This window comes from Cucurbita pepo, chromosome LG01 (assembly GCF_002806865.2).
Source record: "Cucurbita pepo subsp. pepo cultivar mu-cu-16 chromosome LG01, ASM280686v2, whole genome shotgun sequence".
Classification (NCBI taxonomy): Eukaryota; Viridiplantae; Streptophyta; class Magnoliopsida; order Cucurbitales; family Cucurbitaceae; genus Cucurbita; species Cucurbita pepo.
In genome coordinates, this window is record NC_036638.1 from 21196190 (window position 1) to 21212090 (window position 15901).

General features: G+C 36.6%; 2 protein-coding genes across 2 annotated transcripts; both read left to right on the forward strand.

Annotated features, from left to right (window-relative positions):
- The first annotated feature begins 844 nt into the window (after window positions 1-844).
- On the forward strand, window positions 845-13623 carry LOC111776863 (dynamin-2A-like). The gene is made up of 22 exons (XM_023656264.1): window positions 845-1242; window positions 2219-2269; window positions 2391-2511; window positions 2904-2996; window positions 3348-3409; window positions 5376-5493; window positions 5880-6222; window positions 6783-6930; window positions 7792-7893; window positions 8019-8138; window positions 8466-8549; window positions 8705-8832; window positions 9039-9123; window positions 9261-9384; window positions 9805-9881; window positions 10648-10704; window positions 11401-11542; window positions 11833-11984; window positions 12197-12310; window positions 12417-12484; window positions 12607-12776; window positions 12911-13623. The coding sequence occupies exons 1-22, from the start codon at window positions 1081-1083 to the stop codon at window positions 13144-13146; spliced, it is 2757 nt and encodes a 918-aa protein (XP_023512032.1). The 5' UTR covers window positions 845-1080; the 3' UTR covers window positions 13147-13623.
- A 217-nt stretch (window positions 13624-13840) lies between these two features.
- Window positions 13841-15542, forward strand: LOC111776870 (MDIS1-interacting receptor like kinase 2-like). The gene has a single exon (XM_023656268.1). The coding sequence runs from the start codon at window positions 13957-13959 to the stop codon at window positions 15382-15384; it is 1428 nt and encodes a 475-aa protein (XP_023512036.1). The 5' UTR covers window positions 13841-13956; the 3' UTR covers window positions 15385-15542.
- The last annotated feature ends 359 nt before the right edge of the window (window positions 15543-15901 follow it).

Consider the following 15901-nt stretch of genomic DNA (forward strand, 5'->3'; position numbering starts at 1 on the left):
AGTGTAGAGACGAAACCAAATGTTGCAGGAGGTATTGATGCTGAAATCAGAGAGGAAGGGGACTGAAGTCGAAGAAATTGGCAAAGGTACGATTGAGAGTGTCATTGGAGCGGCTAGAGATGTAAATACAAAAGAAAATGAGAAAGAAGAACAACTTCAACCTTAATGAAAATCGAGCAATAATCATTAGTAGAGTATGAGTGGAGTAATTAATTTTATTTGATTGGGTAAATTTGTTATTTAAATTTAAAAAGTAACAACTTAATCTTCAAAATTTAAAAAACAATTCTAAATGATAATCGAGTAAAGTTGACTAACAAAAAGAAAAAATAATAATAAAATAACCTCCACATAATGAAGGTGTAAATTTTAATTATGTGGCATTATTTATTAATTATATAATATTTAGTAAAAAGGATATTCTCTTAGAAAGCTTAAACAAGAAGATTTAAGTGTGAAATAGGAAAGGGAAGGAGGGATTGCCTCTGTTTTGGACGTCGAAATCCGTAGTATTCTTGGCCTCCACATTTCACCAACCGAAGGAACAAAAATAAATTCATTATAATTTTTAAAATTAAACAATTATTTGATCCGTTGATTTACAAACACAATCCAGACATTAATTAAGAATTAAAATTAAAATTTATTTGTGAAGAGCCGAAGAGATCTTGTCCGGAAAAGGATAAGGAAAAGGAAAATGAAAAAGAAAAGAAAAGAAAAGAAAAAAAAGAATCCCAAGAGTTATGCTAATCTCATGGTAAATACGTAAATAAAATTTAATTAAAGGGTGAAAAAAAATAAAATAAAAAACGACAATCATAACGAGGGAAAACTGAGAAGCGATCAAATTATTGTTAGAATTATAAGATGGTGGAGAAAGTTGAGAGGGAACTCTCTTCGATTTTCTCTGATTTTCGTACCAAGGGAAAGGAGCAACAGTAATATCCTCGTTTTTTTCTGATTTTTTGGATGAATTGTGCTCAGAGATCTATATTGTCACGGGATTCCAATTGAATCGATCCACCTTTGAGTTAGATCCAACTGTGTTATCACCTTCTGTCTCTCATTTCTCATCCTACAATGGATTCAATGGAGGCCATCGAGGACTTGGCGCAGCTGTCGGACTCGATGCGGCAAGCTGCGGCTTTGCTTGCCGATGAGGACGTCGATGAAACTTCCACCTCCACTGCTTCCTCTCGCAGGCCTTCCACTTTCCTCAACGTCGTGGCCTTGGGGAATGTGGTAACTTCTCATCCGTCGGATTCGTTATCGAATTACATTTTCTAGTTTTGGCATCTCTTTACCATTTTCCCATGCGTTGTTCATTGAATTCACGTAAATTTCACTTGAAGTGTCAGATCATATCTGAATTGAATCTTAGAAATTCCGAAACTCGTTAAATTTTTAGAAACGTGCAGCTTCAGTTATTGAGATTGACGTATGATTATAATTGGAAGGAGGTGTACTACTTCCTGGTGATCGGAACACCTGCATTATTGCAAGGCCATTGGACGTTTGTATCTGTTTCCATGAGATTGGGATGATGGATTGATACATCGATCTACTTATTCTGTAACGACCATGTAGCTATTGAAAACGCGTTGATATGTTTCACGGCACCAGCATTTCTAGTTTGCCAGGCCACTTTGAGAAGCGATGAAATTACCTCTGCTTCGATAAACTTTGATTGTCTACCAGGTTGCTCGGTAGTGTTATACTTTAGAGATCAGGTCACTTGCGATGTACTTGTTTCTGGACCATTCTATATGTCTAAGTTTTTTTGTCTGGTCGAAGGCATATAAGTGTAGAGTCAGAAACATCCTGAAGAATAAAGCAAATATTCAGTCGATGAATGAGTGGTAGTGCTGAAGCAGTTCACATAAATATGGAAATAAATTTGGCATGGAGTTTCAACCATCACTTGAAACTGAATTGACCTATACTGTGGTCGCTTTATCATGATTCTATGGTTATAGTGTTATAATCTCAACATTAATAAATTTTATGGTGATTTTCTGCCGTTTTAAACATTGGAAGGAGAAATCCAGTACCTTCTTAACTGAACTTCTGAATAATTAATTGGAAAGGGACGGAAAAACAAGAAGCCTACGGTTTTTATTGCTTTTTGCTACCGAAGTGTTAATGCACAATCATGAAAACTCTAGCACCTTACCATCTAAGAAATAGTATGGATCCTGATTTTTTTTTCTTTTTTCAGGGTGCTGGTAAATCTGCTGTTTTAAATAGTTTGATTGGACATCCTGTTTTGGTAAGTTGGATTTCAAATGTTCTCATAACCTACATTTGAGTTTCTAAATATACTGCTACGCAATTGTCAACATTAGGACCGTCACTTTATGAGTTTGTATCCTTTTTTTTTTTTTGGCCAGCCAACTGGTGAAAATGGTGCTACTAGAGCTCCCATAAGCATTGATTTACAGAGGGATAGCTCATTGAGCAGCAAATCAATTATCTTGCAGATTGACAATAAGTCTCAGCAAGTTTCTGCAAGTAAGTGACTTCAATGGATACTCGCCTTACTTTTATCCAGGTGTTACAACTTTGTGCTGATGCTTGATGGATGGTTAAGTATTTCTACAAAATTTAACTGTTATATTAATTCCCCTTCTTACTTTTCTATAAACATTATTTTCTAATTGAATTTGTTTTAATAAAAAATAGTGCTTCTCTTTAAGTTATTAATGTCAATTGGTGACATATCTTTCATCCTGTCTTTTGCCTCTTTCATGTTCTAGAAAATGACCATTTAACATTTTGTAAACTGATAGTAATTGGTGGTAATTCTTCAGCATTCAAATTCTTTTTTTGTTTGTATAGCATGTTCAACTAATCCATATCTCTCTGCTTATGTTTTCTTCCTCATTTTTCCTGTATTTATGCAGGTGCTTTGCGGCACTCTCTACAGGACAGATTAAGTAAAGGTTCCTCTGGCAAGAGCCGGGATGAAATCTATTTGAAGCTTCGCACTAGTACAGGTAACTCTGAGTCCATGATTAGAGGCTGACAATTTCTCTAATTTAACAAGGTTGTATTTTCATGTGCTCTTCGTGAGAGAGTATCACATAAACAGTGTACAAGTACTGACCAGAAATAAGATCAGCAGTAGTTAGGAAGTACTTCCACATATGGTAGATCAGTGATGGACACTGGCGTATGCATTATAGTATAACACAGTATAACAGTTATTCTTCTCACTTCCACAAAGTTTGAATGGTGGGAGAAATACATTTTTAGTCCCTATGTCTTGAGTATAGTTTCCATTTAGTCCCTATGTTTTGATGCTTTAGTTTAAATTATTTAATTGAGTTTACAACTCGTTCTCTCAGCACCTCCATTGAAATTGATTGATTTACCTGGGCTTGATCAGCGGAGCGTGAGTGAATCAATGGTAAGCACAAATTACCATTTGAGTAGTAGTCATTTATTGATCCTCTTTATTTCTTATTCCTTCCTTTGTACATTTAGCGATAGAATGGATTCTTTGATAAATTTTGTTATTAATTTCCAACGGTGCAACCCTAAGGCTGGGGGATAGTGGTAAAACTTTAAAATCAAATACATAAACTATGGTTTTCTTTTAAAAGAAAGTTACACTGAATGTCAAATGTGGAAAATTTAATTATAAAGTTAACTCAAGTATTATCCTTCGTTTTCTGTAATTCAAGTAGGAACACGTTTCATTAATGATGTGATGATTACAAAATAATAGATGAGGTTCTATAAAGGAAAATTACAAAAAACTCTTCTGCTTGCTTATCTGAGAAAATCGAGCGTTCCACTCCTTCCAAATGCTCCAATGAAATTTTCCCAAAGAATCTTCTTATCATTCTTGAAAGGATGATAAGTGAGGACATAGGAGAGAAAGGAGAGAGTTTCCCCTGGAAAAGCTGTATTACCTCCCCAAAGTTTCTAACATCAAATGTTCCAAAAAGCAGCAGCTAAAGGGCATTTTTGATAATAAGGATCTGTGATTCAGCATTCTTGTAATAAAGAGGACAGCAATTTGGGGAGAGATAGAACCATGGTATTGTAGCCAATCTCGAGTATTAATGAGCTGAGTAGGTAGTCAATTCCATAATCAAGTTGAAACTAGAGTGCTTATCTGAGAAAATCGAGCGTTGCACTCCTTCCAACTTCTCCAATGAAATTTTCCCTAATAATCTTCTTATCGTTCCTGAAAGGATGATATGTGAGGATTTAGGAGAGAAAGGAGAGAATTTCCCCCAAAAAAGCTGTATTACCACCCGAAGTCTGTAACACCTTGTTCCAAAAAGCAGCAGATAAAGGGCAGTTTTTTATATTATGGGTCTGTGGTTCAGCATTCTTGTATTTACACCACAAAAGAGCTGAGTAGGTAGTAAATTCCATAATCAAGTTGAAACTAGATTGCTTATCTGAGAAAATCGATGATCCCAAGGCCTCCTTTGATAATTTCCTTTTTACTCGTGACCCATTTTAGAGGATGAAAACCAGAACCATCTTTGCTGCCTCTCCAGAGGAATGTCCTGAAAAGCCTTTCAATAAGATTCTGCCATTTCTGATGGAATAAGAAAAAGTGGATATAATTTGATCATTTTTTTAAATGTTGCAATCTTAACAATATTCTCTCTCTCTCTCTCTTTTTTTGGTTGACTTCATTATTAAATTTTCCTGGATCCTGTGATTTTAAAAAATTGCATTAGAAAACAATTTGCATTATTTATGATTAGAGTTATTAAGCATATGCCTCACTTGTTTATTGTTTTTAGGAAAAAAGGTAGAATCATTAAATGAAAAATAATTCACTAATGTTCTTGGAGGATGAGAAATTCTTAGGGAACTTGTTATAGCATAAAGGTGATTTTCCTTCCTTGAGTTTTCTGTTTAAGAGGGAGTCATTTATTGGAGGGAAAACTGCCAAAGAATGAAACAAAGTGAAAAAGAAAAAAAAAAAAAAAAAAAAATCTTNAAAAAAAAAAAAAAAAAAAAAAAATCGTTGGGCTTGGACAGTGTCATGCTAAGCTCAAAGGCTAGGAAATGCAATTATTGGACAGAGGCTCATTTAAAGCTAATGGGTAACTTGTAAACTAATAGTATATATGTAAGTTAATAAATTAGGTAAGTCAGAGAGCTCTTCTTACTCCCAACTAGTGTTGAAAATGTTATTTATTAATTTTTAAGTAATGATATATCATAAAATGATAAATCGGTGAAATACCTCCTACAATATACCATGTGTGATCGTTGGAAGGCAATACACATTTTGATTGGTGATATAACAATTCTGAAACAAAATGCCCCTGGGTCACTATTGGTTTTGGTTACTTTTCTGTTTAATCAAGCAATTTGAGTGATTGATAGTTATTATTTTGTAGATTAGTGAATATGCTGAGCACAATGATGCCATTTTGCTAGTCATTGTGCCTGCCTCTCAAGCAGTTGAGATTGCTTCAACTCGTGCACTCAGACTGGCAAAGGAATATGACAGTGAAGGTAAATTTCATTACCAGGGCATATTAAAACGTATATGTAGTTTTGATTGCATATACATTATAGGGCAGGGAGGAGATAATTTTATTTTCTTTAGGCCTGTAGTTGTCATAAATCGTGTAACTATTGATTTTACTATTGGTTTGGAATGTAGGCATGTGTAACTATTGATTTTACTATTGGTTTGGAATGTAGGCATGTGAGAGTTAGCTACCTGTTGTTCTGGATGCACCTTTGTCATTCCAGACTCTATTTTTCTTTCTCCTTTTTATTTGTACGTCAACTAACATTTTTTTGTGGTTGGGTCTTAACTACCTCTGAATGAAATATCTCCAACTTTGTTGTCAATTATTTTGTTGTTAAAATGAAGAATATCATGTTGATTGCAGGGACTAGAACTATTGGGATAATTAGTAAAATAGATCAAGCTGCTTCGGATCAGAAATCGCTGGCTGCTGTTCAGGCTCTATTATTAAATCAAGGACCTTCAAGGGCTTCAGATATACCGTGGATTGCTTTAATTGGTCAATCTGTTTCAATTGCTTCTGCACAGTCTGGAGCTGTTGGCTCTGAAAATTCTTTGGAAACTGCCTGGAGGGCCGAGGGCGAAAGTCTGAAATCCATACTGACTGGAGCCCCACAGAGTAAACTGGGAAGAATCGCTTTGGTGGATGCTTTGGCTCATCAAATACGGAACCGTATTAAACTCAGACTTCCCAACCTATTATCAGGGTAATTCTTTTAGGTGCTACCTTACAAATGTATTCTTTAACCACAAGCTTTTAAATTGCTTATATATGCAATCAATCATATCGATGTAAGTAATGTCAAAATTTTCCCATTAAATTTGATCAAATTCCAGTTGCATGACTAGGTCATATTACTTTGTATTTATTATTTTATGTCAATGATTTTCTATTTTTATATTAAAGAACGAACATCCAACTCAGAATCTTTTGAAGCTATAAGGAATTTTGGATCTTGGTAAGGTTTGCATGTCTAAAGGTGGCTTCGCTTGTAATTGACTTTTGTAAGTTTCAACTTTGTTGGGTATTTTTCAAAATATCAATAACAATAACAATAAAAATAAAAATAATATTGAAAAAATAATTTTGTGACAAATAATATTTAGTTTAAAATTTGACAATGTAGTCTTGGGTTATTAAGTTGAAGAATGAGATCAATAAATGTATGATATAATTTGTATCTGATCTTCCTCCATGGGATTTCTGTGTACTTCTCTGTTAACTGGCTTCCTAGATTTTGTTCACTTCTTAATCACTATATGCTAGGTTACAAGGAAAGTCTCAGATTGTTCAAGATGAATTATCAAAGTTTGGTGATCAAACGTCGGAAAGTGCTGAAGGGACAAGAGCTGTAGCCTTGCAACTCTGCCGTGAATTTGAGGATAAGTTTCTTCAGCATATTGCAACTGGTGAGGTGAGTGATAATATGGTTTTATACTTGGTTCTCTTTAATTTCACTGGTGGAGACCCATATCTGGCTATTTTATTAATATACATGTTAATTTCATTCTTGTTGCAGCTCCAACTTGACACAATTGGCAATATTAACCTTTTTTTGTGTGTCCATGTGATGCGAATTTTCCTAGTCCCTAAAGGCTCATGTTAACGGACAAGAAAATAGGTGGAAAAACATCAGACTTCCCGTTCTGAATGAACTTGGAAACTAGGTTGTAATTAGTTTAACTTCACGCATAAAAGCGAACTTTATTTAATGAAAACATTTACAGACTACCGAACTTAATCATGAAATTAAAATTAAAATTAAAATTTCTATGTTTAGTACTTATCTCTCTTAAGTAACGGAACGCTAAACTGTGCATTTTTTTATAAATTTTTTATATGCAGTAAGAAGCTGGTAAGATACTCCTTACCTTCTTGAATTAAAATTAAAATTAAATTAAATGCTTAATAGAAATTGTTGAAAGTAGTTTGTATTATGTATAAAAGCATTCATGGAAAATATTTCTAATTTTAGAAATATCTCAATAATTAATCTTTTCCTTTTCTGTTTTTGCTTCATTTGGCTGTGTTTCATCCAAAAATTTTGTTAATTAAAGAAAGAGAAAAAGGAAATCCCAAGCTTAGTGTCATTTCTAGTCCAATATAGTTGTCAGTTTCTTCCTTCATTTAGTCTGGTTGATAACCTATAAACGTATTCTTATAATATAAAGTAACGGTGGAGTCTGAATGATTATTCCGGTTCATACATCAAAGTGGTGCAACAAGTCCTTTGGTTTGTGGGTTTCAGTTGCTCACGATAATTTTTCAATTTTAGGGTGCTGGTTGGAAAATTGTTGCTAGTTTTGAGGGAAACTTTCCAAATAGAATCAAGCAGCTCCCAATCGACAGACATTTTGACATTAACAATGTGAAAAGGGTACGTTTTTTATGCCTCCTCTTCTCACCACTCTGTTCTTGTGACGTTGAATTTTTTGTTTTGCGTTCAGATTATCTCTATGTTTTGCAACTTTTACTTATTGTCTTTTGATTATTTTGAAACAGATTGTGTTAGAAGCTGATGGTTATCAACCATATTTGATATCCCCTGAAAAGGGTTTGCGATCTCTAATAAAAGGTGTTTTAGAGCTTGCAAAAGAACCATCACGTCTCTGTGTTGACGAGGTAAAACTTGCTGGGCTTTGTTTCTTCATTTGGTTGGTCCTTTTCCCTCTAAAGACGAAGTTCAATTCTTATGTCTAGTGCAAAATTTTAGATATTTGCATGTTTAAAGTTTGTATCACTGTCATCTTTTTTGCACTTTCATTGTTTATAGGGATTGAATTGCTCACCTGAGATTAACAGTCTTTTTCCTTGAAAACAAATGTACAAGTTTGTTTTCGTTTACCTTGCCAAATATGTAAAAAGGCACCTACTCATCATTATGTACTTCATCTTTTAGTTTATTTAATCTGCTACTTATGGAATTCTTGCTTGGCTGATAAAAAAAAGGTCCATCGTGTTCTAGTGGATATAGTTTCTGCTGCTGCAAATTCTACACCAGGTCTGGGAAGATACCCGCCTTTCAAAAGAGAGGTATCACTAACAAATTTCTCTAGTTTCTAATGTCATATTACTCCCTATTTCTCGAGAAGAGAAAATGGTATATGCATGTAGCATGATCAAGACAGTGTCAAATCGTTGTGGCCTAGAGGCTCTAAAAATTTAAAATTTTATCAACTTTCTTGAAGATTGTGGCCATTGCGAGTGCTGCATTAGATGGATTTAAGAACGAAGCGAAGAAAATGGTAGTTGCACTTGTTGACATGGAGAGAGCTTTTGTGCCTCCACAACATTTTATTCGATTGGTACAAAGGAGGTACTTTTAATATGTTATTTAGCTTGTTTATTAATTTCTTCACTTAGTAAACAGTAATGTTATTGAAGATTAAAAGAGTGGATAACTAACCAACCTTCCCCTAGTTTTTCCTCAATTCACATAGTTCAAATTTAACGTTGAAAGTTCATTTTATAGCCATTTATTTTCCTTATAACATTTTTATAAGTGTACTCTGCATGAGTTAGGATGGAGAGGCAGCGTCGAGAGGAGGAGGTGAAACACAAATCATCAAAGAAAGGTCACGAGGCAGAGCAAGCAATATTAAACAGGGTATCTGTTCTTGTATGATTCAAGTGACAGAAAATTGATATAAAATTTGATTTCCTATCACTTTTTCACACCGTGCTTACCATAAGCATCTTATTTCTTTTTCCTTTTTCTTTCTCTTTGATATTATTTTGGGTCAGGCAACTAGTCCTCAAACAAGTGGAAGCCTGAAATCGATGAAGGAAAAACCAGGCAAAGAGGACAAAGAAGTACAGGAAACTTCTAGTTTGAAGACTGCTGGTCCAGAAGGGGAAATAACAGCAGGTATGTATCTGTGTACTGCAGTTTTTCAAATTGTAAGTAGACTTCTCTGTTTGCTCTCTTGTGCAACTGATGCTCGTTAACTTGTAATTTTCTTAATCCATCACATCTTATCCTGTGGTGAACATTTTGTTGGCCGTTAGCCTTAAAAGCTCCTTTTGAATATATAGCTTCTTGTTGGAATAGTCTCTGTCAGATAATCGTTTACTTCTCATTTGAATAGTGTCTGTCAGATAATCTTTTGTCTAGATAAACTTTTCATCCTTTTTATTGTAAGTTTGAATTCAAAATCTAAGAATTGGATTGGATGTTGAAGGTTTACATTATTGGATGACTAGAATATTGGAGTCTGGTTCTTGTAACGGTGTCTGTTTTGGTTACTAAGACTACCCCAGTTAACTTTGGAACTTTCAAATATTTTAGGTTTTCTGTTGAAGAAAAGCGCTAAAACAAATGGATGGAGTAGAAGATGGTTTGTTCTAAATGAAAAGACGGGAAAGGTATTGTGTCATTGTGTTCGATCATTTCCATTTGCTATTATGTGAAAGTCTGATGGCTAAAGAATGTTCATGGTGGATTTCTCTTTTTCATCATTCTGTTGGACATGTGGGTATATATATTATTATTAAAAATAAATAAATGTGCGTGTAGTAGTAGTTTATGGAATATTATCATCAAGTACTAGGCAAGTCGTATCAATATAAATTTCAATGACAATTTCCCTCTCGTTATGCTTACTACGCAGTAGCTGAACAAGTTAGGTGATAATATTTTATTAATCTGCACATGCTTTCATTTCCTCTTTTAATCTGTTTTTTTTTTCAATCCTTTGGAGGAGTTTGGATCTTTTGAATATGTCTATTTTCATTTCTTCAATTAAAAGCTTTGTTTCTTGTTTTAAAAAGAATTGATTTATCTGCAAAGGAATGTCCTGATATTCTGATAAAGATGTGCTAGTACTATATTAGGTTCTTCATCTTCTACTTGTATCTCTCATTCTGTTGCTTCACGTTTGAGAAATTTTGTGGGTACTCTACCACTTCGGAATTGCGTTGAATATTCAAGATGTGCTTGATGCTTGTAGATGTATTCTATACTACGTTTTTAGATCTCTTCCTGCATTAGCATGTCTAATTTGTAATCTAAGCTGAATTTCAAAAGGGAATCCGTGTACTTCCTTGTGTAACCATTGCTTGATTTTCTGTCCTTTCTTCATCTAACCTGTGCTAGAAGAATAGTTCTTACAATTTGTCCTTTCTTATTCAGCTTGGTTACACAAAGAAGCAAGAGGAGAGGCATTTCCGTGGTGTGATCACTTTGGAGGTATGAAGAAGTGGTATAGAGATTGTCAAGTTCTTCTAGTTGTGATTATGTTAATTTTCAAATGACACAAACTTTACTAACAAATACTCACTTATATGAAAAAAAAAAAATAATAATAAAAGAATATATATATATATATATATATAGAGAGAGAGAGAGAGTTTGAGAGAGACTCTAGTGATTTGTGGTCCCTCTATCTTTCTCTTTGGGCGTTGGTGACACATTTGTTTTGTTATTATTCTGTAAACCTTCTGTGGGTTTGGCTTTTTATATGCCTTTGTTTTCTTTCATTTGTATGCCTTTCTTTTGTTATGGTTGTGGTTGTCTTTACTAAAATTGTCTTAGAAAATCACCTTTTATAATAAAATATTCAAACTATGGTATCTTTTCTGATAACGTTATTTTTTAGGACATCATAATGTGTACATATATTTCAACTTTTATTAATGAAATGAAAAAGCATAACAAACAGGGCAGAGTCGGGAATTCATTAGCAAAGGCAAATCTAGCCAAGTTACAAAAGTTCTTCCTTGTTATAGTTATCATAGAACGAATTATATGTACAAAAAGGGAAGTCCCCTTTGACCATGCCTATAATCTTTTCCTACGTCCTTGAAAACTATAATTTCTTTCTAGCCAAGGCTGCCAAATTATGGTTGAGTTGCCATGTTGACTCTCTTATAAATAATTTTGCAGGAATGTAATGTTGAAGAGACTTCAGATGAGGAAGAAGCTCCTTCAAAGGGTTCGAAGGATAAGAAATCTAATGGACCAGATTCTGGAAAAGGTCTTATGTTCAAGATCACGAGCAAGGTTGCATATAAAACTGTTCTTAAAGGTTTGTTATCTGTTAATTGTTCCAGTGGTTTGGCAATGGGCAGCGGATCCTTCTATCTTGTTATGCCACATTTTGTTCTATTTAGATAAATACTTTTTCACCCTAAGAGAGAAATACAAGAGGGGAAGTTGAAAGGTGAAACGTCCTATAGAACTCTCTAATGGGTATTGATCCATGCTTACTAATCGCAATTTTGTCCCAAAGAGCCTGCCTTTCCTTGGAGAATATCCATTGCAATTACGTCTATGTTAACTTGTTGTGTTACAACTGGTTCGTTTTTCTCGTTTCAGCACACAATGCTGTTCTCTTGAAGGCAGAAAGTATGGCTGACAAGGTTGAATGGATGAATAAGATAGGTAATGTTATTCAACCTTCCAGAGGACAGATGAAGGGTCCTGATAGTGGTCTTCCCATGCGGCAGAGTTTTTCAGATGGTTCTCTTGTGAGTTACCAACTTGCATTCGTTTCTTTGTAGCAAGTTTTTGGATGATCACGACTTCTTCTGTGTTCTGTGAACCCATCATGCTACCAAGTTTTAGCTTCACAAAATCTTGTTTATAGTTGACATCATCCATTTTTTCTTATTATACATCATGTAACTGTTAATTTTGAAAAACAAGCGATTACTTATTAACTTGATTTCACTTGATTAAGGATATGATGGCTAGAAAACCTGTTGATCCTGAAGAAGAACTACGGTGGATGTCCCAAGAAGTACGTGGTTATGTTGAAGCTGTTTTGAACAGTTTGGCTGCCAATGTCCCAAAAGTAAGCTTCAGAAAAATCACTTACACTGTTGATCAGTACGCCCCTCTTATGCCATATAATGGGTTTTAATTTTACACCTTGCTGGTTGATTGATTGAACTGAGCAGGCAGTTGTGCTCTGCCAAGTTGAGAAAGCCAAGGAAGATATGCTAAACCAGTTGTATAGTTCGATCAGGTTGAATCCACTTCTGCTTATTGTTTGCGACATTTGTTAATCTTTTGTATGATTGTGGCAGTTCTATGATCAGACCCAACATGTTAATGATTTAGAAAATAATTTTTGTTCTTTTTCGGTAGTGCTCAAAGCACACCAAGGATTGAGGAGCTTCTTCTCGAGGATCACAATGTAAAGAATAAGAGAGAGGTCTACCAAAAACAATCATCCCTTCTCTCTAAATTGCTACGTGAACTCAGCGTACATGACAACCGAGCGGCTGCAGCAGCCAACTGGTCTGACAACGGCGCAGGTATGCAATTAGAAACTTTCATTCATGCCGTTTCCTTTGTAAAGTTTACAAAGACCTGATTCCATTCAGCTTGACTTATAGCTTAGTTTCCATTGAGCTACCGTTTTTTAATAAACAAATGTTTGTCTTTGCAGAAAGCAGTCCGAGAACGAGTGTTCCATCATCAGGTGAAGATTGGAAATCTGCCTTCGATTCTGCAGCTAATGGTCCTGCCAACTATAATAGATCTTCATCCAATGGTCATAGTCGGCGTTATAGCGATTCAGATCAAAATGGGGATTCGAACTCACGTTCAAGCTCTAACAGTCGCCGTACTCCGAACCGGATGCCCCCTGCCCCACCGCCGTCTTCGGGTTCAAAATACTATTAGTTGGACTGAGTTTATACTATTTGACATTTTCTTATCTTCATCAGTATTTTTTGTCGGGTGACTCCAATGCACACCAGAGTTTGGGTACCCAGTCTTCTCATATTCATACGTTTCTACTGGTCCACTATCAGGGAGAATGGTAGATTTACCTTTGCAACTTGGAAACAAGGCTGGCGTGTACATAGAAATCAAAGTTCCTTTGGCTTCCTAGAGATCGGTCCTGCCCCGACTCCAAGTATCCTTGAAATTCACCAATGTATTTCTTCTTACATTTCTCTATTCATTTCTTAAGATTTTGTTTTCCTTCATTATTGTTTGCACCCATTTTTGGACACTAATGTATTATTTGTGTTGTGGTGATAGTGATCCCATCTAAAAAATGCACTCACTCTCCTTTGATGGCAATGTAACAAATGTGTACTTTATTAAAAATTGAGGAGACAAGTAAATCTCAAATGTTGATTTTTTAATGGGTTATTACAGCCTAATTTCCTCCAGTTTGAAGTTCCAACATTCATTTACTTACACGCGCGCGCGACTGCAGGATACTCTGGAACTTTCGCAGGTGGTCCGTGTGTCGAGTCATAAGGATTGCATGGCAGCTGTGAGTTCCAAATCTTCCCTTCCGTCTATTTGAAGCATTTATGGGGTCTTCAATTTTCTGGAAAAATATTTATTAAAATTCTTCCGAAGAGTCAAAAACAGTGGCCGACACACCACGTCCGCCACCTTCAACTTCAAGAAATGCGCCTCTTTATTTTCCCAATTCCCACCTTCCGCTTCATCTCCTAATTAACCCCAAACCCAACAATGAACTCCTCTCTTTTCCGCCTACCCTTTCCGCTCCTCTTCATCTTCATCTTCATCGTCAACCTCGCCTCCGCCTGCCATGTCGGCGACCGAAATGCCCTTCTTGCTTTCAAATCCGCCATTACTGCCGACCCCTCCGGCCTTTTAAGCTCTTGGAAGTCCGCCGTCGACTGCTGCACTTGGGCCGGTGTCACTTGCTCGGTCCCCAACCGAGTCACCAGTCTCAGCCTCTATGGCCAACTCGACCACCCCAACGCCTTCCTCTCCGGCACCATCTCCAACTCTCTCTCCAACCTCCCTTACTTGGATTCCATCTACCTTATCAACCTTCGAAACATTTCAGGTCCTTTTCCGCCTTCACTCTTCAAACTCCCCAAACTCCTCTTCATCTACATTGAAAACAACAAGCTTTCGGGCCAATTGCCAGCCGCTATCGGAAATATGAGCCAACTCGAGGCACTCAGTCTTGAAGGTAACAGGTTCACTGGTCCGATTCCGAGTTCAATTTCCAAATTGACTCGCTTGACTCAGCTCAAACTCGGTAGCAACCTTCTTACTGGCTCCATACCCATTGGAATCCAGCAGCTTAAAAGCCTGACGTTCCTCAGCCTCGAACGAAATCGATTCGCCGGTCCCCTTCCGGATTTTTGGGGCTCATTTCCGGAGTTGAGGATTCTCAGTCTTTCCCACAATAAACTCACCGGCAAAATTCCGCGCTCAATTTCAGCTCTGGCCGCGAAGCTCAGTTACTTAGAGATAGGGCACAATTTGCTAACAGGGAACATCCCTGATTTTCTCGGCACTTTTAGGGCACTGGATACCCTCGATCTCTCCTCCAATCACTTCTCTGGAGTAGTGCCAAAAAGCTTCAGGAATTTGACGAAAATATTCAACCTCGATCTGTCTCGGAATTCGCTGGTGGATCCGTTCCCGGAGTTGTTCGTGAAAGGAATCGAGTCGCTAGATTTGTCGTACAACAAGTTTCACCTGGGGAAAATTCCGAAATGGGTGACGTCGTCGCCGATAATATACTCTCTGAAATTGGCGAAATGTGGGATCAAAATGAAGATGGAGGATTGGAAGCCGACCCAAACCTACTTCTACGATTACATCGATCTATCGGAGAACGAGATTAGGGGCAGTCCGGTGGGATTGTTGAACCGGACGGATTACTTGGTGGGATTTTGGGGCTCCGGAAACAAGTTGAATTTTAAGCTGCAAGATTTGAGGATAGTGAAGAGGTTGAAGTACTTGGATTTATCCAGAAATCAAGTGTCCGGTAAGGTCCCCGGTGCGGTGGTGGGGCTTGAGAAATTGAACGTCAGCGATAATCATCTGTGCGGGCCGATCCCGGCGACGAAGTTCCCGGCGACGTCGTTTTTGGGGAATGATTGCTTGTGTGGCCCGCCGCTGCCGCCCTGCAAATGAGAGGGCGCACTCCAGTCATGATGCGGCCTCCCTGGTGGAACTCATTTTATTCACGGAATGCGTTAAAGGCGCATTGAGATTAAGTGGGGGCCATGTATCAGAAGTCTAATCATGATGATACCCCAATTGTACCAATAATAAAAATCTCTTTTTATTAATTACTCTGTTAACTAACTGAATTTTTAATGTCTCTCTAAAATCTCCAATAGCTAACAGAAGCATTTCTGACCAACACATCATAACTAGTTGAAATTAACTCTCTCTACAAGTTAGGTGACATAGCTGTGAATGTTGCAAAAGTTCCAGTACAGCCAAAACATGAACAAAAACCCAATAATTGGGAGAGTAATGAGATCTGTAAACGTAATTAAATTTCAACTCAATACCTTCATCACATCATCGTCAAGGAGCTTCTTGTTATGCTTCTTTAACCTCATGTTGCCATATACGTTGCTAATCTTGCTGAAAGGTAACATTCCAAATAGCAGCACCTATCAAGCTTTCAGATAGATTCTCG